The sequence below is a fragment of the Tyto alba genome, unplaced genomic scaffold (assembly GCF_018691265.1).
Source record: "Tyto alba isolate M040663 unplaced genomic scaffold, T.alba_DEE_v4.0 Super-Scaffold_48, whole genome shotgun sequence".
In the NCBI taxonomy this organism is placed as follows: Eukaryota; Metazoa; Chordata; class Aves; order Strigiformes; family Tytonidae; genus Tyto; species Tyto alba.
In genome coordinates this window covers 16,338,006-16,362,081 of record NW_024881324.1, presented here as the reverse complement: position 1 = coordinate 16,362,081, position 24,076 = coordinate 16,338,006, and the positions used below count along the sequence as shown (strand labels likewise).

Below are 24,076 nucleotides of genomic sequence, written 5' to 3'. Positions count from 1 at the left end.
TGTCAGAACAAACTTCTCATGACCATGTACTACACACTGATACATCAAAAATATTAGGAAAACCGCAATATTATATTTATGAAATGTAACCGTGCGTTCCTCTTGAGGTCACTCTAAGTTGCATCCTATGCCCAAGATATATAGGTACAGGGTAAGGTTAGTAGACCTCAGAAGCTTGCGTAAGCCACTGCTGAGTTCAGCATTCACTGCAAGATTATTTTCCCGTTATTAAAACAACGAAAGGTACTCTCTCAAAGGTACTCTCTGAAAAACAAGTTTGCATTGATTTTGGAATGACCATTAAGCAAAGGGGCTTTAAAACTTTCTAAGAAGCCATAAATATTTATGGTAATTGATAATTTACTGAGAGGAGGGAATCAATGGTGCGTTGATAATTTGCTGAATTTGGTAATACAGAACTACGTTGGATCTGTCGTTGCTCAGCATTTCATTAATGATCTGGAAGAGTGGGAAAAGTAGAAATCTCTTTCCATTCAAAGATAATACTTAAGTGGCATGGTGAATTCAACCAGAAGAATAATGACATCACATTAAGGCATGGTAAAATGATATGCAATGTAGTTAAGGCACGGTAGAATGAGAAAAAAAAGACAGAAATTATGGGTGCAATTAAAAAAAAAAAAAAAGAGAATATGTCAGTTCAGTAAACAAACCCTACTTCCGAACAGTGAGGGAGATCCATTAGGAAACAAATCGTCATCATTAAAAAAAACAGTGAAGCTCTTTTTACTGCAAGGGTTTTAAAACCAGCTTTTACACATGAAACTTCTGAGCACTGGTACTGGAATACCCAAGTACCGCCTAATGAGGGTTTCCTACTGAAATTGCACATTCTTAGTAAGAGAGAGGACATACAAAAGTTCTGAAGCGTGGTAATTAGAAAATCCATAGAAATCTATCACTACAAAAAAAAATGAACATGTAAATATACATCAGAAGCTTTGCAAATACGACCCATACACCACTGGACTCTGGCAGACTTCAGAGGAATGAATCTTCACTGGCCAATTAAATTGCTGCTCTTCCACCTGTGATTTCAATGATGTGGTAACTAGTAACATAAAATGAACCCTAACAATTGAGCATGCACACCCCCCCGCCCCCCACTTCCTATCACTGCCACCAAAAAAAACCAAAAAAAAGGAAAAAAAACGACAGCAGCTGTCCTTAAGAGTGCTCCTATTCTTTGTTCCATGAAATGCTACACAGGTTTTGTTGGGACACAAACAGTTGGAAAAAAAAGAACTGTCATTTCCTTAATTGACTCAGCCTTCTCAGGAAAACTTTGGCAACACCTAAAATGTCAACCGAGATGGGATATTTTCAGACCTTGCTGTCAAAACAACAACAGCCAACGCTGCAATGGGAATGCCACAGAGCTGTCACTGGAGTTGCAAGAGGACAGGAAAGAGCCATGTTAGTACCCCTCTCCCACTGTTTTGGGGAATTGCCCAAAACCCCCATGAAGCTCATCTTCCCTTTCAAGTATAAACAAAAAAAAAGAACCTTCTGCTGTTGCCTGCTGATTTTGCCAAGCTTAAGGATCACACGTTAGAAATCTGCTCAGAGGAGAAGGCTCAGGCGCCAAAATATTGCACATGCTAGGTAAAAGGGCCACTTCAGCTCTGCGCCTATGGCTTCACCTCTTTTCTTATGTAACCTAGTAATTTTCTCTTATGTGCATATACACACATACATATAAAAGATATATAGAGACTACACTAAAATAACATAGGTGGCAAAGTCAAGCACTCAAAAGGGAAGTAATGACAAATTTAAGGCTGCCTGAGCATTATACATTATCACTTTAAAAATTAATCACATATTACTCTTTTGGAAAGACTTTTTCAGTGCTTTCTTCAGTGCTCAAAACACACACACAGAGGCAGAATTACAGTCGTGCATAATGAGCTCCCCTAAACTCTCCCAGATAAGGCTAACTTCCAGCTGAAATGTATCCAACACTCTATCACTGTTGTAAATCTCTACCCTATGATGAAGTTGTATCAGAGGGGAAGTTTTTGGGTACTTGTAACAATTTATATTTTTGCTCACTAACTCTCAATTAGAAAGCTTCTTGCCCAGCAGAACAGAGCTTTTCTAAGGTCTTTAACATACTGATTAATCTGCACAGGAGTTCAAATCAAAGGATGAGGCCATATGATTTACCATAAACTGACCATAGCAAGGAAGTCTGATGTTAAAGCATCGTTTCCACTGTTTGTTCTAACTGTATCTCCTCCCATTAGGAACCTTCAAAAGATAGCTACAAGCAGGAATTTGAGCCTCCAGAGAAGACAGGTAGAATACATGTGCGCGTTTTTACACACATGCATGCATTGGAGGGAACGTTGGGGCTCAGCAAAACACAGAGTAAATATAGACTAAAGAGAATATTAACAATGGGTCACTATTCAACTTCTGTTTAAATACCAGTGTCAAGTGACCAGATTGGCTGGATTATTAACAACACATTCTCTACTAAACTCATTACAGCGTATTATCTATTTCCACAACTCAGGGAAGGTTAATCTGAAATGTGTATTCCTTGTTTTTGTCATTTCTGGACTCCTCACAAATAAGACACAGTTGAAAAACCTACCCTGTGATGTATGCTGTGGAGGCTAGTATGACTCAATGCAAAATAAGTTCTCTCATTTTAGCTGTGATTTCTGTGTTTAAAGGCTAGAGATTTACTCTTCCGCAACTAGGGGGAGGATAAATGCATGAGTCTTGGTAGCCACCAGCATATTTGCACGAGGTTCAGCAATTCACAGGGGATTGCATATGGAGGTTTAACTAGATTCAAGACAATTAACAATTTTGATAAATTGTTATTTTAACAGTGATTACAACTAATTAAAATGCAAAACAATAATTAAAATATTTTTTGTGTAATTACTGTTCTTTAGAAATCAAACAAATCCTACTAACTGTGTTTCTTGCCATGATAGATTGATTCATCACTTATTCCACGTTGCTCTGGAACAGATTTTAAGACAGAAATTTTAGCTTGGGATATATGAACATGTATGCATGTGTGCAAACATGCGTGCACATGCATTTTAAGTACAGGGAACATCACTGAAGCATTTGATTAAGGAGAGTAATTGGAAAAAATTACAAGAGTTCTGAGTAGATAAACAACAATATTAACCGATGAGCCTTTTAAAAATGCAATGGAGGCAAAAAAATACTGTACCTTGTTCCAATATCCAGCCAGCTTCCATAATCTTTAACCAAAAAGAAAAAATGCTAGGAAATAAAACAACTTTGATTAGTACATCGACATTGCACAATTTAAAACACAAAATGAAACCCCATGTTTTCAGGCTGTTTACTCCAAGTTTCTAATTCTTCAAGTAGAACGAGGGCAAGACCTTTCCAGGAATGCTCATTTGGACCAAAGCAAAGAGTAGTCTAGGAGCCAGAAATAGATTTAATTTGATATCAAACACAAACAGCTAATGATGGGCTAAATTTTGTCAAGCTGGGCTTGCAAGAAACAGAAGACTACCAGCAGAGAACATTTTCAATAATAAAAGCCAAGCCACCTTAATGTTTGAAATAATGGGATCCCAAATAATGCCTAGTGCCTACACATTGTTTTCATGGAATTCTGCCACAAATTTCTGCAGGCAACTCTGGCAGTTTCCCACCTGTAAAATGGGAATAAAGTGGGGAGAAGTCAGCACTTGTCTATTAGTGAATCCCCCAAATTCTAGCTGGTGGCCACACTGACTCAAGACCACAAAACAGTTGTCTTTTTTTTTTTTTTTTTGCCAAATTTCCCATTTCTTGACATACATACAGCTCCTACATACCAAAGCTCTTTGGTAATATTTTATTTTGTACACCAAGTACATATTTACTAATTGTTTTAAAATAGTTAAACCAAAATAGGAGAAATGTGAGATATAAGACCTAGATATACTAGGGCTTGCTACTACACCAGTACATGCCTACACTCTTCTTTTGGACTAGCTAGACAGATTTTATTAGTGAAATGCCATGTATGGTATACTGGTATTTTAATCCTTTCCTGTGGAAGCTATCAAAAATCAGATTAGTCACACAGATTTATCTGAAGCTACACAAAACTATAACGTCCCCATTTCTCACTCTACAGACAAGTTAGTCATTATTTGGTTTTCTGCTCCCTATTTCTGCTATCAGGTGAGATCCACAGATCACACTATACAAGGAAATCACATCAGGAATGCTTACTCCAAAGGGACGAAACCAAATCAGCATGTATGAAGTGAGAACACCAGCTCTACCTGCTGCTTTGGAAAAGGTTTCTGTTTACCCTGTGATACCCAGTGGCCCTGGTTGCTGTGCTGAACACAGTCTGAGGTGGCAACGAAAATGTACATTTAATCTGTTAAATTTACATTGGGATATTGTTCAGCTTTGAGTTGTTTTAGATAGCTTGGTTTGTGGACGCAAGCTTTCTGAAGATAGCATTTCCTAACAGCTTATTACAAAGGGCACAAAGTGTTTTTTTCAGATGCGGTTGATCTCCTGTATTCTGACAATTGTAACAGAGTTCTCCTTTTCCTCTCTTATTCAAGGGAAGGTGGAGTGAGTAAAAGGTTCAATACTCCTGAAAAATTAACTAAATCCTGCACACAGCTAAAACCGATATTCTTATTTAAATTCTTCCTAAGAATTTGATTGGAAAGCACATGAAAAATTCAGAATGGTAACTTATTACTTAATTTTTGTCTCTTTTTATTATGAGACTATTGCTTCTCCAGAAGCATTAATCACATGAAATTCAAAGAGCAGTGATTGGAGGAGTTTTATCTCTAAATTATGCTAGGATTTCAATCCAATTCACTGTCCTAGTTACAAAAACTTTTAAGTCTGAAACAAATTCAGGTATCTCCAGATGGAGTTAGGAGAGACCTCTGCTTCTTGGTCTAATTTGAAAAGAATGTGCAACAACAACTTACCAAAGCCATAATGTCTGAAATCACAAGAACAATGAGGAAAAGGCTGCAAAGAAAAAAAAAAAAAAAAAGAACCAGACCATCAACCTTTATTCATGGCCACAGATGTTGCAAAGCTTATTAAAACCCCCCATAAGGAAAATAAAATAAGATATGATTTCTTGCACTTGCCTTTCAATCAGTCAGATACATTTCAGTTTATTAGAGAACAGTTAAAATATATGGCTAGAGCATCTGGTATTTGTAATCCCACCCTGCTTGAAAAAGACATTTCAAATTAACAGAATTTCAATTTTGCAACAAAGAAACCTAATGCAAGTCATTTCCCAGAGAACAAGAGCATCTTACAAACAGCATCGGCCCACAGATACCTGAGCCTGTCGGTCGGTCCTATCCTGACAACCACCCTAGTGGGTAGGAAGCTGCTAAAGAAGGTGCTCACCCCACTTCCAGATCTCTGGGTGCCTACAAGCTGCTCTGGGAACACCCAGCATTTTCGTGGCATGCTCCCAAACCCATGGCAGTAGGTAACTTCTGGAAAGTAGGCTGTGGCCAGTAAAAGGAACCAGAAGGGAGCATGGAGAGCTAGTTTTTCCCCCCATTAACCTAATCTTCTTTTCATTAAACTATGTAAATCCTAAATTACATGAAAGCAATTGCTATGACTGGTTAAAACTAGTTTCTAAGTTAATGACACTGAAGCAATGTTGCAAACAGCTGACCCATTAACAGAAAAGTCTTTAACTAGAATACAGTTAATTTATCAGTACTACCATCATAAATCCACAAAGCTTAGCTTTTTTTGCAGAAAACGTCCTGCTGCAGCATTGTATGAGCATGTCCTAGGGGGACACCCATACCAATGCCTCCTGATGAGGAAGTTTCTGATATTGCCTATGTCAGCTATGTTTTGTCAGTAAATAAGGATACAACAAAACAACTGTAGCTTAGACACACCAAAAGGCTTCTCTCCACTTACAGCTCAGCTAGGTTGTTGCAATCTTGTAGTGCCTAGGAGACACTCAACTAGGGGGCTGTTTTCACAGGCAAGCTCCAAGAACATATTCTGACAGAATATTACCCACGAACCGCAAAAAAAAAAAAAAAAAAAAAATTAATCTGTAAACAGAAGCAATTTGTCCAACTCACAAAAAACCTACTTTTTGCCCTTCTAAACTGCAGGAAGCCTTTCACAACAGAAGGACAACACTAATTTCAGGGCATGCTGATACATTGCTAAGACAAGACTGTTCCCTGTGATGACTTAATTCATCTAGCAGGGGCAGCAAGAGCAATAAAGAGTGCAGCACAGACTTCAGGACGTGCTGCCAATCAGAGCACAACCTCTCCAGGGATCCTGGGTGCATCTTGTGGTTTCTGTCTTGTTCCCAGGCTGACGCTGTGTCAGTATCACTGCTACTGTTACCCGAGCACAGCTAGATAAGGCTGGCACAAATAGCAGCCAGTTACAACAACAGCCTCATAAAGCAGCACAGACGTACTCATGTCCCCTGGTTTAAGAAGTTGATATCATTTCCCCTCTCACACACTCAGATGCACATTCCATAAAAGCTTGCAATATCACCAGCGCTGCCAAGGCAGGCATTCACAAATTAGGAAATGCTGACCCTTATGCTGCTTGAGCCCTAGAAATGGAAATCGTTAGCTGGTCTTCCAAGCAACCCAGTTCCTCGATGCAGCCCTGCTCTCCTGTAAGCCTTAGTGAGGAGGACGAATACCCCTCCTTGGAGATCCAGGGACAGCCCCAGTACACTGCACATGCAGCTATGGCAGAGAAGGTAAAAGGGATGGTGAACCTTGTGCTGCCCCTCCAACAAGAAGTTGGATTTTGGGCTGCCCTGTCCCTCATTAGTACTGCGTGGTGTTGTAAAAGGAGACAACAGGCAGGGCATGAGCAGGATGAAAACAAACAGAAAGGCAGAGGGCATCACGCTGAGCGAGGGCAGCTTCCTCCTGCTCACCGAAGCCATAAGCAGAACAGAGTCCCTGCAGTCCCCCGTCACAGACAGCAAGAATTTTGGTCAACCCCACACAACATCCCACAGTGCCAAACTCAAAATCATGTGGCTGGTAGGGACCTCCTCCATCTCAGCATCATCTGTAATCTCACACGATGAGCGGAGGACTCAGTCATGTGCACTGGGTCCACTGAAAGGGTTAGGGAGGGCTAACAGTTAAAGAAAATAAAACTCCTGAGACAGTGAAAAGCGTGAGGGTATTTCAAGTCTGGATGCAGCACTCTGCAAGGCTGGGCACCGTCTCACATTCTCTCTGAAAAGTCTTTAGAGATGGGGAAAGGACTGGCAGTCATCTCGTCCTACTGCAAAAAATATGTAATAATACTGAACACACCCGGGAAGCACTGAACTGCAATGGAAGGACATCCAGCCTTTTTTTTTTTTTTTTTTAATGCTATTTGTGGGGAGGTCAGTGCTACAAAGCTATAAATTGGTTACATTATAAATGGGTTATTCGAAAAATATCATACTATAAGCAGAGATGCAATACAAAACAAAAATCAGATTTTAAATTCTGCTCATTTTTCTACATTATGGGGGGAAAAAATGCTCCTTTGTGTATTGTCAACAAAGAATATTAAATATCTGACTGTTTCAGACAGGGCCAACACTTCCATTTATACTCATTTATCACTAATAAAAGAATGCCTGAGCTCACAAAAATCACTGAACAAAAACCCAAACCATAAAAACAAATAAAAGTAACAGTGTGATCTACTTTTTTTTTTTTTTTTTTAATTTAGATTGAGATTTGACAATTCTGGATTCTTGCAAAATATATCTGAACCCCTTACTAATGCAGAAATATAGCATTTACTGTACCTCTTAGAAGACAGTTGTGTTGTGACTTGAACAGCTTCGAAAGCACATGATACCAGAACAAATGGGATTACAACCTGTTTAAAACACAAGCTACATTTTGGTTTATAGCCATATTTACAAAACAACCTGGCAGGTTGTAGAAACATTTTCCTGCTTTTGAAATTATCACTGAATGCGTATGTTAGAAAAATAAAATATTGGCAAGAAAGGGTAGAAACTCATTTTGCAGGAAGCACATTTAGTAAATGAATAAAAACCCCCTTCCATGATCATAGTTGAACTGCAGTGAAATAAGCCATGAAGCAATATGGAAAACTATAATTAAAACACATTAATGATCCTCACTTAATTTATCCATTTTAGCACTAGTGATAAATACTTCAACAAGGCTAGAAGACAGAGATACTTGGATCCAATATTTCATGTGACAGGCTGAAGAGCTCCAAGCATAATAGAACAACCTCATCCCAACCACAAAAAAATCTGAACATAGAATGCATTCAGTAAGGCAAGGATCACACTGCCCCTCCAAAGCCAAGTCAAGCAAATGTAAACAGGTCAGTAAATTAAGAACAAAACAAACAAGTTTGAAAAATGAATGTTGCCTTTTGCTCTTTCCACAGTTGATTTGTAATCCTTAAGTTAGTAGTGTAAATGCGTTGCTAAATCCTGTTCCATTGCATCCAGAATGTTTGCATTATTGACTTATGTCCTGTAGTGTAACATGCAGTATATCTGTAACTTAAGTCTGCCTTCGCTGGGACAGAGGTGGCAGAAATGCAGAGGCAGGAAATACTGCTTATTTTAGCAAAAACCCATAAATTCCATGTCCCCTGTTTGCCTCTTTACCCCTCTGGCAGATCCTTTACTCAAATACTAGAAAAGAGCTCCCACACCTTGGCCTGCAAACAAGAAGTGTAATCCAATCTTTGGTAGACTATTAAAAAATATAAAAAAATAAGATTCATTGTAAAATGACAACCTAATCAGTAGAGCATTCAAAACCTGCACTTAATGTAATGTAGGTAGAGCTCATAAAACATATATATCCTCGATGTTTCTGTAGATACTATACTATAGGGAAAGGCTATAATTTTTAAAATAATTTAAATCTTTGCAACATTTAAAATTTCCATTTTAACACAAAAAACTTATCTAATGAATTGATATTACACTTCCATGCACTTTAACTTCTCTCTTGGGAAACAGAAGGGTCCGTTCCATCTCTAGTAGCACTACAAAGGCTGAAAGCTTCACACACATGGTTAAGAAGACTAATGAAGCTCAAATACATATATATGCTTTTGTAAATTGCAAAGTTAACAACCCTGTATGTGATATGTTATTTATTAAACAGTTCTTTGAGAGAATTTCACTAAGGTAAGATTACTAACCTTCAGCACAAGCAAGCCTCCCATCACGAAGGGACTGAACACAGTCAAGAAACAATAAACAGAAGCAGGATCAAAACTAGAGAAACACGAAAAAGACATTACAACATATCTTTGGAATGGCACTTTCCATTAAAAAAAACAGAGCATCTAGTTACCCCTGTAACACACTGTGCATATATATATACATGTTTAAACAAGGTTTCCAACTTTCTCTTGCTCTAGTATTAAATTAGCAGGGACTGCCTACCTCACTTTTCTTTCTCTACAATTTTTCTCAGCTTGTGTCAGCTGTTGGTGAGCAGCTGAGCTCTCTCTGCTCACGCTGCCAATAACTTTTAATGGAAATTGAGACGACCTTGCAACCAACAAGGGAACATGTTACAGAGAGCAGTAATAAAATAAATTATTATCATCATTCCACTGACTGTTGCTTTAATTCAGCTGCCCCGATTTTGCTAACCAAATTTATATTTAGTACACCAATTGCAGGAAGAAATTTCTGTACCCTGTGTCTCAATTAATAAAATTTACCTGTTAACAGAAGCTATGTTTCCAGTGCCAAAAAAGGCTGTCACTATAAAGAAAACCTAGATGTATTTAAGGAAAAGACACCACAAAAATGGCTGCAGTAAACCAAAACCAGCATTTACACCCCTTCATTCCAATTTACTTTCAGAATCCTATCAGGAAATTACAAGAAGCTGCCCCACTATTACAGCTTTACATTGCATTAAGAAATCCAAACTACTGTCAAGCTTCTCCCAAGATTTCACACAACTATGTCAACTTTAAAGGACAGGGGCTGCCACGGTAAGATTTTAGAGCCTGTTTTGAGGCCCCTGTCAGAAAGCTGCAGCTTGTTTTTTTCTGGGCCCCTACTCAGCAAGATAGGAACATCCCTGGACCACAATTGCAGATGTGCATTCAAACACACATGCTTTTGCAGAAAGTAGTGACAGATGCACGTGTACTGCACACTAAAAGAGATAGATTTATTGGGGAATCAACCATGGAAGAGGTAGTTGGCTATGAAACAAGACTAAAGGTTCCTATGCCGTCCCTCCCACAGGCTTGTTGTCCAAAGGTTATGCTGAGTCTATCCATTGCAACATGGAACTCCCAGTTTTCCCTTACTTGAGGGAGAGAGGACAACTCTGGCAGTACCTGTACAGCTGGAAGTTTTTGTAATAAACCCTACCCTTTTCAACTAGGCACAATACTTGATGCTATATAAGCCCATAAAAGGTATTTTTCTACCTTCTGAGTCATCGGGACCCATTATAGCTCACATATCTCCAGTCAAAGAATGTTTTTTAACTGCTTTTTTTGCATCAGGCAGAGGATTAGTCAGTAGCGATGGCTGCTGTTGCCAGAGCTCCCTCTGGTCCTTCCACTCCTATTATAGCTCCTGCACTGGATCATTTAAGTCTCTGCATAAACAATTTGCTACCAACTGTTCAGCAGAATTGCTGGGATTCTGCATGCAATATTTTAGAAGGATTAGGTCAGCATAACTAAAGAAATTATGCTTCCCAAGAGTATCACATCATTTCAAGTTTAGTAACACAGCAGTCTAACAGCATAGCGCAGTTCTGCCAGTTAAGATTTATAAGAACAACAGTTCTGCAATAAAACAAAAAAAATACCAGTAGCACATAGGTCTAATCAAAATACTAAGCATAAGCAATCTGAATCTTCTTCTCGAAGATCAGGCTGTAAGGTCTCTCAGCACATGCTGACTTCTGGGCCCTATATAGGAACCCTGAGACAATCTTAAAATACACAGTTCACAGGGTCATAACTGCAATGTGACAGCTCTAGTAGAAAAGGTTTCTCTTCTAATTCCACTATTTCTAAACATGAAACAGCAACTAAATTAAAAAAGCCACAACATCTTTTAAGCAGGTGTGTATCATACACTGTCTCTGAAAAGGAGACCTGCAAATGGCACAATTTTTCAGGAGCTGAACAAAATACATTCAAGCAGTTTAGATTAAGACGAGATTAAAGTAGTGCTACATTCAAGTGTTAGATTAAAGTAGTACTATTCTGGAGCTTCAAAAAATACAATTGTATTGTTTGATTTTTGTTTTGGCTAATTTTTAGCATCTGACCTGACGGCAGTCGCTTTACTAAAAGTTAGCTTATTTTTTGTTAAAATAGCAAAATAGCAAATGAAATCGATAAATTTGCTGTAAGGTGTCTCAGCTGCTTTTCAGGTATTCTCTAAAGCAAACACAAACGTTCAACACCTAGCAAATTCTTTTACCTCCTTCCTTAGCACTGAACTGCACTCTTAACGAGGTAGGTGTCTGTCACACTTCCTCTGCTGCAGGTTCCCAATGTCCAACAGCGTTGCCCCGAATTCCAACAACATAAATTCCGCAACTGTGATCCACCCTCTCAGACTGGGTTATTCTATGAACTATAAAGCCTGATTTTGCAGGAACCAGTACTGAGACAACTCCCTCCTCAGCTTCAGCTCTGATAACCCACCTGCACTAGAAACCCATCTGTTCTAGACTGGCTCATAATTTCTCTCCCTCTTGCACACCCATCACCCTTGCTGCCAAACACCTCGCACTTAACTGCAGTCCCATGATGGAAGAGAAAAATTACAATGCTATCAAGTCTTTAACGTATATAAAAAAACTCTCCAAAACAATCAGCTGTAGTTTCAGTTGCAGTAATGCAAAATAACTGCTATGTTAGTGAACAAACAGCAATTCCCTCCCAAGCCTGTACAATTTCTAACAGCAGAAACCACGTGTGATATACATAATTCTGGGCCAGACTCTGGGAACACGTTTCACTAAGAGTCTGCAGGAACTTTTCTTGTTGTCTCATCTGTCTGGCCATGGCCAATGCCTGCCCCCTAACATTTTCTTCCTAACACACTGTCATATTCTAAAAATGAGAAAATGAGAATAACTTTAATATCACCTTCTCCAACTGATTTGTGAATGTTAAATGAGTTTCCTCCAGCCAAAATGTAATAAAAACCCACCAAACTGAAAACAGGACTCCTTAGAAGAAAGTTTACCTCAACTGTAATGGTCATAAGAGACTAAACTTTTCAAAGTGGCCAAGGAGCCAGATTCCAAAACAGCGCAGTTTGTACTGAATTTTTTACTACCTTGTCAAAAAACATAATGTACAAGGACCACTGTTTTTTGAGCAATACGAGTTGAATCATCTTCACCAGCTTCTGCTTCCAGTGGTTACCAGGCTATAGATTTTGATTGCAGGGCCTTTTGAAACAAACCCATCTTTTCTCTGGAATACAGAAACCAGCAAAAGGATACAAAGAAGAAAGACCTGCGGACATCGTCTAGATGGAGCTGTCGAAACTGAGTTATATCAGTAGCGTAGGCGAAGTTGAAAACAGCAAACTGAAAAGACAGCAGAAGAAATCAATACCAAATATCAACTGATGTACTTTGATAGAACCACCATATTTTTACTGAAATAAATGAGAAATAAACTTACTTCCCTATCAGTTGTTATTAAAGTAGTATTATGATGAGGACTGCAAACCTTTCCCATATTTTCATTATAATTTAATGAATCTGCCAGAAAGATTGTATCAGTGAGGTGATCAAATGAACAGTGGAGCTTCTCCTGTTATCTACACTAAAACCAAACCTCTATGCCTAAGATTTATCATCACCTTTTTTCGTCATAAATATTCCTCCTACACACACATACTTCCACTGCTCACATGAGCATGTGGATAAAGACCCACAGAAATAAAAGACTGCAATTATCCTCAGTTGACTTATGTTGTGAGTGAGAATACTAAAATATTCTCCATCTCCTTCACTCAGTTTTCAGCAGGATATCACTTGACCTGAAGAGAAATTGTCTTCATGGAGTTTAAGAGGTCAATGAACTCCTTTTCACTGGGGAAAAGAAAAAATTCAAGTAATAGACATTCAACACTGACAACATTTTAATTGAAAATAATCTCACATCATCAGAGAACTGAGCTGGATTCTCTAATATAAGATTTACTTCACGGCATATATTAACAGGGATTCTAGAGACAATTCTTCTAACCTAAAGATGGGAAGCAGGGGTAAGCATTATTGTTCCTTTCACCTGAAAACAAAACTCAAATGACATATAGGCAGCGACAACAGAAAATTTAGTTACAGCTTACCTATGTTCTTTTCATTTGCATTTGATTAATAAAGTGTTCACCACTGTTTAATATTGCCTTAATAGAATTTTACTTTAAAAGAAACAGAGCATCAGACCACAATCAGATAGGGATGCCTTGTAACAGGACGCAAAATGCAGAGAAGGCTCTAGAGTGGAAGAGAAAATACATTCCACAGATGACTCTGCTGTGCTGGAAACCTCTGGTTGCAATCACAGCCTCACCCTATACATTCAGATTCCTTCTCTATCACTTAAGATGCTACAAAACACGCTCACACAAGATATCATAATTATATGTGGCATAAATAAAAAGCGATTCCTGTTTTCATTTCTGATATTCAGCCTTGAATTAGTAAAGCCTGTTCTCTCTCAAGTTTTAAAACTGTCTCCCTTGCAGGAGAACCACAAAACCACGGTACACGTCAGGTCCACCCTGGTGACTGCCTTGGCTCAGATCTCACCTTCTGGCACTTCTCCCCAGTTATGACGATCCGCAAAAGGAAGGAAAGATGTGTACCACTGCTTCTCTTACAAGTGACTCTGGCCACTCCCATGCCTCTGCTCCCAGGCTCCCCGTGACCTGCACCACGGACGGCACGTTTTGGCGAAGCGGGGGAAGAGCTGTGCTGCACACCTGCCCCGCTCTGAGCACCCAGATGACTCTGCAACCGGATCTAACCGCATCAACGGTGTAGCCACAGTTTGTTAAACCTCTGACCGGATCTAAAACCAAAGTAGCAATGCAAGCAGCACGGGCTTTGAAAATTGCTGACAATATGCCGGATTTTAAGGTGAAAGAAGTTGCATTAATTACAAAACTTCCTCTTCCCCAGGCAAATCTGAGAAGGTGCTAGTTCCAAGTTAAGTCTCTGGCTCCTTGTCTGTCTAATCAGAAATAAAACTGTCCTTGAAGAAAGAGTGGAAGGACACAGTCATACTAAGATTTCTGGTATTTCCTATGGGTTATTTCAGGAATCAAATTATTTCTTTTCAGCCTCTCACTCATGACTCTGCCATCAGAATAAAAAAAGTACAGTATTATACTTAGAGAGTTATTGTACCTTATGCTGAATTAGCACTACCCTTGACAAACAGAGCTTTGTAGCCTACAGAACATACTGCTAAATCAAACTGATTTCCTGCATTCCTAGAAATGGCTCTGATGTGGAATATCTTCAGTAACATAAATTATAAATCTCTCTTACAAAGTCACATTCCTATTTCATAAAACAGCTGGTACTGGCTTCCCAAACTTAAAGAAATGCAAAGTGTTGCTCTATAAAAACCACTCAAAGTATTTATTATATCCTCAAGGAAAAAAGAAAGATAAAGCTGATAATTAATCTGATATAGCTATCTGGAGCGGTTACCTTTGGTTTGAGTGAAAGACCATAGTGCTGCAGTGCTTCTTGCTCCATTCTTATCCACACAAACATCAAACCAGACAGCACCAAAGGAAACAGTGCTTCATACCTGAAGAATAACATAATAATCATAGTACATGCAGTCATTAACAACTATTTAATATCAAATACTGACATGTTTATTTTCTTTTTTCTTCACGCAAACAATATACCAAACATGTAGTGGAATTCTGCCCCTTCTCTCCTCATTTCTGAGGAGTACCTACAAGTTGGTTGAAGTGTAAAGCCATACATTAATAAAATGGTAAAAGTAGAAGAAACAGAGGCTGCTTCAGCTTTGTCATGTTTTGTACCCATTTTCTCATTTCATGGCTACCACAACATTGGATGAGTGCCTTCTGTACCAGGATTAAATTTTTACAAAACTGGAATAAAAATAAAAACAAGCAGGAAAAAAAGAAACACATAGGGCACTCATTTTCTGCAGAATGGAAAACTTTGTAATGACAGCTATTTGGAATTGAGGGGTTACAGTCCAACCTAGACAGCAACTAGAAATTGTGTCTCTTTAGGACCTAATCACACAAACATATCCTGGTGATCTCAGTCTAGTTTCAAAGAGAGAGGTATCTGTATAGTAAAAAGTACATTACATTTCACTAAAGTGGATCCTTTTCTTTACTATATACCAATTCATTCCAATAGCAGCATCAAGTCACAGTCTAACCAAGGCTGCTGAGCTGTTCTAGCTACACCCCCAATCTCAGCAGAGTACTCCTGGCTCCTACAGCACTAAAACATAGCAAACTATGAGTGTACTTATGTGAGAGATTAAAAGCCCCAGATAACTTAGGGGTGTAGATTGTCACTGGATAGCATTAGTTTCTCCTTGCCTTCTACATCTCAGACACACTTCATGGTGCCTCTCAGGTTTTTTATTTTTCTTTCAGGATAAAATTATAATACTGATGCTGACTGTGACACTAATACTGACACAATTGTAATTTTTTCCTTTTTATTTTTTTCCTCCTTGGACACAAGCTTATTTGTCTGAAACTAAGAAAATCATTGCAATTAATCTTGGTATTGTTTCTGTTGTGATTCCTCACTAGTATAGCTACAAAGCAGTTTCAAACTGGAACAATCAATTTTGGATAGACATTTATGCTTTAATTACCAGAATGACAAGCAGTTAACCATGAAGACAACGGTTGGGTTGTCAGTAACAAAAGTACCTACAATCATCACAATAGTCTACAAATTGAATGTCTTCAATGGAGTCAGTGACAACTAGTTGTATGCAACCATGTTCTTCAGCTGGCTTCAATACTTCCACTTAACTGCACTTAGAGAGGTGCTGTAACTACCTGGTCAATGCATTGGGTTATCACTACATAGTACAATAGGTTACTAATATATAGTATAATAGAGTGCTGTATTTTTGCTACAATTTGTTGTTTTGGAGTTTTGGTTTAAAAAAAAAAAAAAATTGTTCCAAAATTTGTTCATCTATTTGAACACTGTAAGAAGACAGCAGAGTTGTCAGCATTTAAGTAGTCTGGTGTAGGGCCAAAATACAAAGAGGGAGGTTACCAGCCTCAGAGGGAACAACATTCATGCTTTATCTAGTACCCCGGATAGGCTAAGAAGGTTGAGTGTAAAGGTATGTGAGTAGACAGGAATAGGATTAGGATCAAATGGGGAAGTGGGAAGAAGGGAAGGAAGGAGATTAAAAAAAAAATTAGATGCTTCATCTAAAATGAGAGTATCCACAAGAGGCAGCTATTGCAAAATGTCTGCTACAAGACACTTTATTTCACTTAATTTTCCAGTGTAACTAAATCCAGAGGATAAGTGGGAGGGGAGGCGGAAAGAATGGTTCCTGTACTCCCCATTAATTACACTCTTAAGAGCTACTGAGTCTGGAAAAAAAGGGTTTGCTGACACAGTGCTTTCTTCATTTACAAGCTCTGAGGAGTTGCTTTTTGTCCAAAAAGAAGCAAGCCCTACTCTTTCTGGGGACTAGCATCCCTTTGAATAATAATACTCCCAAGAAAAGCTCTCTGAATAAAATTTTCCTTCATTTTAGGGATACCTGTTTCCTATCACATGTCATTTAAGTCATAAATAGACATCAGTGCTGAGCAGTTGAGAGAGAAGTTACTTCCTTTTGTTCACAAGCAGAAAAGCACATGCCAAAACAACAAAAGACAAACTAACCCAGACTTTCTTATTTTGGTGCAAGATTGTTTGAATACACACCCTTCCAGCCACTGCTTGGTCTAGCTGAAAGGAATGTCAACAACATGGTGTTTATAATACAGGGAGGAATATGGAAATTCCCCTGATATTTTATTTAGGAAACTAAACAGGGAGATAAAAGGTTAGACTACAGCTGGAAGCACACATTACACCTCTAATAGAAATGTTCATGACATTCAGCAGTTTCACATTTAGCCCTTGATTTTCATATGTAAAACTAATCCAAATAGAGTAAGAAAGAAGTACCCTGTGCTGAGGAGCAGGTAGGTGGACATCAGGGAGAGCAAGATGCTGAACAGTCGCTGAAAGAGAAACGTGCCGCTCAGTAATGGCAACACTGAGGAAGAAACTGCAATAAAAAGAGAACCATGTCACTGCACGCAAAACATTTCATCCTTGGTAACAAGATAACATTCTTAACATCTCGACACTTTGTGTACAGAAATCCAATACCGGTCATACATGGCCTTCAATCTTCAGAAGTTACTTTTGCTAAAAAAAATCTAATGTTTGAAATGCTTAATATTTATTGAAAGTAACTGTAATTCTCCATCATTTTAATTCCCTGGCTTTCTACCTCACAGCTTTTATAATTTCTTATTAACTGATTTTAATAAGTCTTAAGATGATGAAGCAGCATTACTCCAAAAAACAGTCAAACTTGACTGTTTAATTCTTCTCTGAGAACCAGTTACCATGGCCCCAAGGACCTTCAAAAGCTCACAGACTGTGGTTATAGATCCACTCGTCCACTGGATTAGATTAGGAAACCTGCCACATTTTGAGGTGCAACTGAAAATACTGCTAGTAAAGATACAAAAACTATCAACTTACTCGCTTCTCTACTTGAAAGTTTTAAACCATGAATATTTAAGGAACTACAGGGGACCTATCTGTCATGATTCATGCTTCTTGCCTCCAACTAGCAACACATTTTTCTAATGCAGGTGTGGGATCTTAAGAGTTGCATGTCGCTCCTTAGTGCAGTCCATTGCTCAGCGCCCAGTCAGCCCTGGTTAGCAGAGTCCCTACTGCCCCTAAAGAGACTCCTCCAGCTGGGAAACTTCTGCAGGCGAGGACAGGGCTCAAAAGTTTGCAGGAGGTGAGGAAAATTGGGCTACTGGAAGAGTAAGTAAAGAAGAAGAAAATCAGAGGAAAAGTGGCCAGTGCTTGAAGCAAGGAATGGGAGAAAGAAAAGCACTGCTGTGATTTAATCCTTAAACCTGATTTCTTTTATTTTGTATGTTTATAAAGAAGCATGCTGGCAAATAACATTGGTGTGATGCTTCATTGTGGTATAGTGCCCTCATATTACTGAATCATTCAAAGACTGCATCAACAGTAAGTCATAATTAATAATCACTTTATTAAGGAACAGAAATAAAACTGTAATATATAGAAAGTGCTCGCTTGTGCTTATTGTCATAGTATACATTAGAATTTATAGTAAACATATCAATGAAAGAGAGATGAGGCTGTTTCTAAAATTTCATGGGTCAGTATGTTTTATTTCCTGGCTTTCAGCTTTGGCCACTGCTACAATTATAGAATAAGTGACTTCATTTCAAGGGTACTCCAGCCTTTCAGCATCACTTGTAGTTTTCTATACTTAAAGAAGACCCAACTCAGGGAGGAACTCCAGGGACCTCACCACAAGTCTGAACAGCTGGAAAGAAATTCAGTGTGGGAATTAGCCTCTGTTAACAACACTCAACACATCAGATGTGTATTACTCTCTGAGCACAATCATAGAGGAGAACAGATGAGTGGCTGGTGGGTAATAATTAGCCTTTCCCTTCCATCTTTGATGTGACAAATCAGATATTAACCCTAAAAAGACCTGCAGGTTTCTGGCTGACCTATACAAATCTCTGTATGTGTCCTCTGCACGCAGTTGTGACACCAAATTCCTCAAAATTTGGCAAGTTACTATGATAGATTTCACTGATGAAAACTTTAAAACATAATACACATTCATTTAGAAATATCTGCTAACATTAAGATGGTTCTGAAGAACATAGGAAGCAGCTGGATTAACTTTATGTCACCTGGTTTTACCTCTATGTTTGCAGTTAACATACACTGCACAAACCATATGGTGGAACAGCTAAAGCCAGCTGGATACAGGCCTCTCTCATTATCACACTGACATGATAATAATACTTATATCAGTATTACTATGAATAAATACTGTGCTTTTCTGGTTATATAAATTCACATAGAAGTGCAAAATGAGAGTTCAGTAAGTAACAATGCCATTCTTCCACAACTAAGCAAAAAGATGAAGAGGAGTTTGACCACCTGATGTGCCACTAATGCTGGAAAAGCTACAGTAGACCTTGGTATCTTATTTCTTATGGTGCCACATTTGTGGTACACACTAGTGACAAGGCAGATGCTAGTTGTGGTTATGGTAGTGACAAGGCGTTTCTCTCCAACAGGAGTATTGAGGACATGTTGTTGGATGGCTTAACTCTTTACCTGTTTAGTTCTGTGTTTAATTATGTAGAGCAACTTCAGCAAGTACACAAAGCTCCTACCTTGTATATCATATTCACTTCAAATGATTACGTCCAGTCTGGAAGACCTTGCTGAAGTATGCTATACTACCATGGCAGCAAGTAGACTTTTGGGGTACAGTTTACTTCTCTTTTAGCTTTATTTTTATCACAGAAACATCACCCACAGCAAAGAGAATTTCTAATATACTTTTCCCTCATAATTCTAGACCTCTCTGACTGCCCAAATCATCTCTTAGATGGAAAATGTTTTCCTCTCACCCTTACACAGATGAGAAAGATAACCTTTACCCTCAATTCCTGCTCCAATAAGCCAAGCAGGACATCAATGATTTCATCAACTTCACAACTGCAAAGAATTCATCTACACAGAGATCCCCACTTAACTTAGCAGGCTACAATGAGTTAGGAAAGGATGATGGAAAGGAAAATGCTCCGAAGAAAACTACATCACAAACAGAGCATTGCTCACACACACACTGATCACAATCAGCTATATTACACTTGAATCCATTTGCTCAAACAGAAGTAGGGCTGCTAAAACTGACAAGATCTGCTTTAGTTAAAACAATGTCACAAGTACAAGACATACAACAACTAGAGCCATAATTCTGTTAAGCTATGTTTAAACTCCTGGTCTTAACTTCTAGCAAAGGGCTGCTATCAAACTTTACCTGGGATAGGTTTAGTTCTAAAACAAATTGCACATTCCAGATGGCTCAGGGATAAACAACACTTAACATTTTCTAATGGACCGCTACAGAAATTACTTTATAGCTAAAATACGAAAGGTATTGCTTCACTGTATTCCATAAGTCCAGTGATAATTACATTTGCTCTGTTTAATCATTTTAAGATTTAAATTTTAGAGTGATGGAAAATCCATAGACCTGTAAATTGTTTTCTTCTTTAATAATTAGGTTCTAACAGATATCAAACATACATTAGCATCATTAGTTCACTGGTATTTTGCAAGGTAGCTCTAAAAAGCACTTCCATATCCCAAGGGTCTCTGCTATCAGCTGCAACTTCATGTTTCTATTGTAATACAGCAACAACCTTTCCTCACTTCCCTATACCTAACTGGATTGCTTGCAGAACATCTCAGATCACCCTCGCCTGGCTCCAAGTGAAACACAAAAAGAATTTATACCATTCTATCTCTAAAAGGTGTCTTCAAGATATTCAGACTATTCAAAACAAAAGGTAAAGCTACTTGTAAATCAAAGTTGTTTGCATTTTATTACAAATCTATAAAGGAATAATATTTTAGAAGACTTTCTAACAAATTCCTCAAAAAATCTCACTTAGGAAAGAATAGTGAACGCATGGAAGAACTATTAGAAGTCAAGTAAAGGAACCTGTGCAAAAGTAAGATGTTAATAAAAAATTGTCACTGCCCCCCACCCAACCCCAAACCCCACAAACTATCAGCATAAAAGTTTGGAAGGGAAGATGTTCTTACCTAGAGTCATCCAGCTAATAATTTGATTCAATATAGGCAATCCCTGTTTGTTCTTAAGACTGTCATGGGTACTGCTCACAACGTATGTCGAAAGTGCAATACTCAACATCTAGAATGAAGAAATCAGAAAATGAAACACATAATTAATTCATGGATCTCTGCTATCCCATACTAAATATGTAAATGTGCTTTAGAGTTACATAAACACCTCATCTGAATCACCTCATCTGAATAAGAACAAAAAGTTTGCTTCTTAGAACTTTCTTCTGGGGTTATTTTTTATTCTTATTATTTACTCGTGCTATTTTAAAATAGTCTAAACAAGTGTCCTGGATCACTGATTTGACATGATATGCTGTTTGCCAAGAGTAACTCCTTAAACACTTGTGTAAACGACTCATGTATGCCCCTGTTTTTTTGAGGAGCACTTGTACTCAAACAGCAACCACAAAGAACTAGCAGAACCTCTGGCTTTGCTGCCAGATCAGGTACAAGGTGCAAGGGAAAGCCGGCTAAGGAAAGAGCTTTGCATGGGCAGCACAGCCCCTCTAAGAGACAACAGCAGCAGAGCAGATTGGAGGTGGATTTTAAGAAATTGAAAGAAGCTGCAGTCATAGCAGACTGTTCAAATGAAATTGTCTGAACCACCTCAAGCAGAGCCTTTTGCCTTAGAGAAGCAGTGAAGCTGAAGAAGGGATTTTTTCCTTGACTAATTCAAGAGACACCATTCAGTCATCAAGTAGGTGCAAAAATCTCTAGGAAAATTACTCCATGAGTCAGTTATTTTTGAAAGATGACAATTATCCAAGAAAACGCTTGAGCCAAGTTTTCAATTACTGCTATTTATTTACAACTCTGCAGTTCCACTAAAAGGCAAATCAAGCATGCACAGTACTTTGCAAACATGTGCTTTTGAACTGCATTACAAGATGTAATTGCTGTTGGGACTTTTTTAGTGCAAAGCAACTACATAGTGTTCACATCCATCACTTTTTACCATATGAACAGCTGCCATCCCTCTGCCAGACACAGTGACACCTAGAGCGGTACCTTCCCAGAGGATACACTTAGCAGTCAGTGTCCTTTTTTCATCCAGTTTCACAGATGGTCAGTATCTGCTGCTTCTATTTAATTTCAGGCCACAAGAACACGTAACTTGCATTGCTGTGTGACAGCAATAAGCTAGGTCAAAGCATTAAGACTCCAAAAGCTCAGGGAATTGGCCCTTTTAGACCTCTAGTGTTTATTTGGGATGTTTTTGCTGTATTCAGGCCAGATCTCTCCCCTTTGATATATCTCTTCAACTTCTTTTAGTGTCATGAGCTCTGGTAAATCTCTCTGCTAGTCCCTAGCCACTAGTGAAGTAATTTTGTACTCACTTTGTGTCATCTCCCATAATGTATCTTGTGCCTTGGAAGACTTGTGATGATCTGAGCACGCTAGTAAACCCAATTTACTGCTGCTAGATTTATGTCTGTGTCCAGCGAAGGGGCTCAGCATCTGCTTTTGACTCCTGCATTTGCATTTTAAGTAATGTTCAAACTGCTTTCAGCTTTCACCAACATCCTCAGGACTGTGGAACAGCACAGAAGCAGCTTGGAGATGCAAACTGAGGTGTCCAGCTAATAATCTGTCTTCTTTCCCCTTTCACAACCTTTGAAGTTCAGAGACTATTCTTGAATGGCTTAAGAGCAGGCCTCTGAGAAACACCCATCCATGGGTCACAGCTAGAAAGAAGAAGCCAAGGGTGACATCTGCAGCCCCAACACCTCTTCACCCAGCAGCTCTGTCTGGGAGCTCTCCTAAGCATCTAACATGATAACAACCCATAGAGAAAATGTAGGAGAACCAGCATCATCAGCTGAATGCTATACAAGGCTAGTTGAAAACACTCCTTCTGTCCCCTAGTTCAACCAATAGGACACGGATTCCTACTGCTTATTTTTCCTCCTAATTTAGAGAAGAAAACTGATAAACTGACTACCTTGGACCCGTGCGAAGTTCAAACCTCCTAGGAATAACAACTTGGCTCAACATTTTCAGCCAATGGATACAGCAGTGTTTTCAGCAGTGCAGCATAAACTGTACTCCTTCTGGCAAAGAGAAACTGGTGTTCTCTCCAGCAAAAAAAAATTAAGTTGTACAGTAAGCACTGCAGCAGTCTGATGGATTGTAAATAACTCCTGTTCTCACCATTCCTGAAGTCTTAATGACTTCTCAAAGATCATGGAATCATTTAGGTTGGAAAGGCCTTTTAAGATCATCAAATTCAATCACAAACCTAACAATACCAACTCCACCACTAAACCATGTTCCTAAGCAACACATCTACATGTCTTTTAAATGCTTCCAGGATGGTGACTCAAACACTTCCCTGGGCAGTCTATTCCAATGCTTGACCACCCTTTCAGTGAAGAAATTTTTCCTAATATCCAACCTAAACCTTTCCTGGTACAACTTGAGGCCATCTCCTCTCATCCTATCACTTGTTACTTGGGAAAAGAGACTGATGCTCACCTCACTAGAAGACAGAAGTAGCATGACCATAAGACAATTCTATCCTTGCCATAGCAAACAAAATTCAGCACAGAAATGCTATTCCTACTTTAAAAATATCAAAAGAAAACCTGAGAAACTCTTGGCAATTTTCAGAAACTGTGAGGGTGTAATTAGTATCTTCTGCCTCAAGCAAAGAGTGACATGTATCAAAATTTCAAAATTAGGTCTAAACATACTTGAAGTTTTTGTAACAGAAATGTAAATGTAACCATATTAAGTTACTCAACCTTGCATTTTTACATTTTTAGATTTCTTTATTTATACATGTTGTGGTTTGAGCCCAGAGGGCAACTGAGCACCATGATGCTATTTACTTACCTTTTCCCCTTCAGGAATGGGAAGGAGAAAATAAACTAAAAGGCTCAGGAAACTGAGGTAAGGACAGGGAGGGGTGACTCACCCATTACGGCAAAATACAGACTCATTAGGGGAAGAAAGAACATCCTGCAAAGCAGGAATCTGACTGTGTGCTTATGTATATGAATGTCAGTGCCCTGATCACGGTCTTGTCA

The 24,076-nt window shown here is 38.7% G+C and overlaps 1 protein-coding gene across 5 annotated transcripts in view; it reads right to left on the bottom strand.

The window, feature by feature from the left end:
• PIGN (phosphatidylinositol glycan anchor biosynthesis class N) overlaps positions 1–24,076 on the bottom strand; it is a 109,866-nt gene that overhangs the window by 4,562 nt on the left and 81,228 nt on the right. For 4 of the 5 annotated variants that reach the window (XM_032992011.2, XM_032992010.2, XM_032992014.2 and 1 more), the window contains 9 exons: positions 21,006–21,114; positions 17,268–17,370; positions 14,766–14,868; positions 12,537–12,623; positions 9,763–9,818; positions 9,232–9,307; positions 7,838–7,911; positions 4,980–5,022; positions 3,224–3,276 (listed from right to left, as the gene is read on the bottom strand). In XM_032992011.2, coding sequence (XP_032847902.2) covers positions 3,224–3,276; positions 4,980–5,022; positions 7,838–7,911; positions 9,232–9,307; positions 9,763–9,818; positions 12,537–12,623; positions 14,766–14,868; positions 17,268–17,370; positions 21,006–21,114 — 704 coding nt within the window. Of the gene's footprint in view, positions 1–3,223; positions 3,277–4,979; positions 5,023–7,837; positions 7,928–9,231; positions 9,308–9,762; positions 9,819–12,536; positions 12,624–14,765; positions 14,869–17,267; positions 17,371–21,005; positions 21,115–24,076 lie in introns of those variants that run through there. The other variant, XM_032992013.2, reaches the window with a different exon arrangement.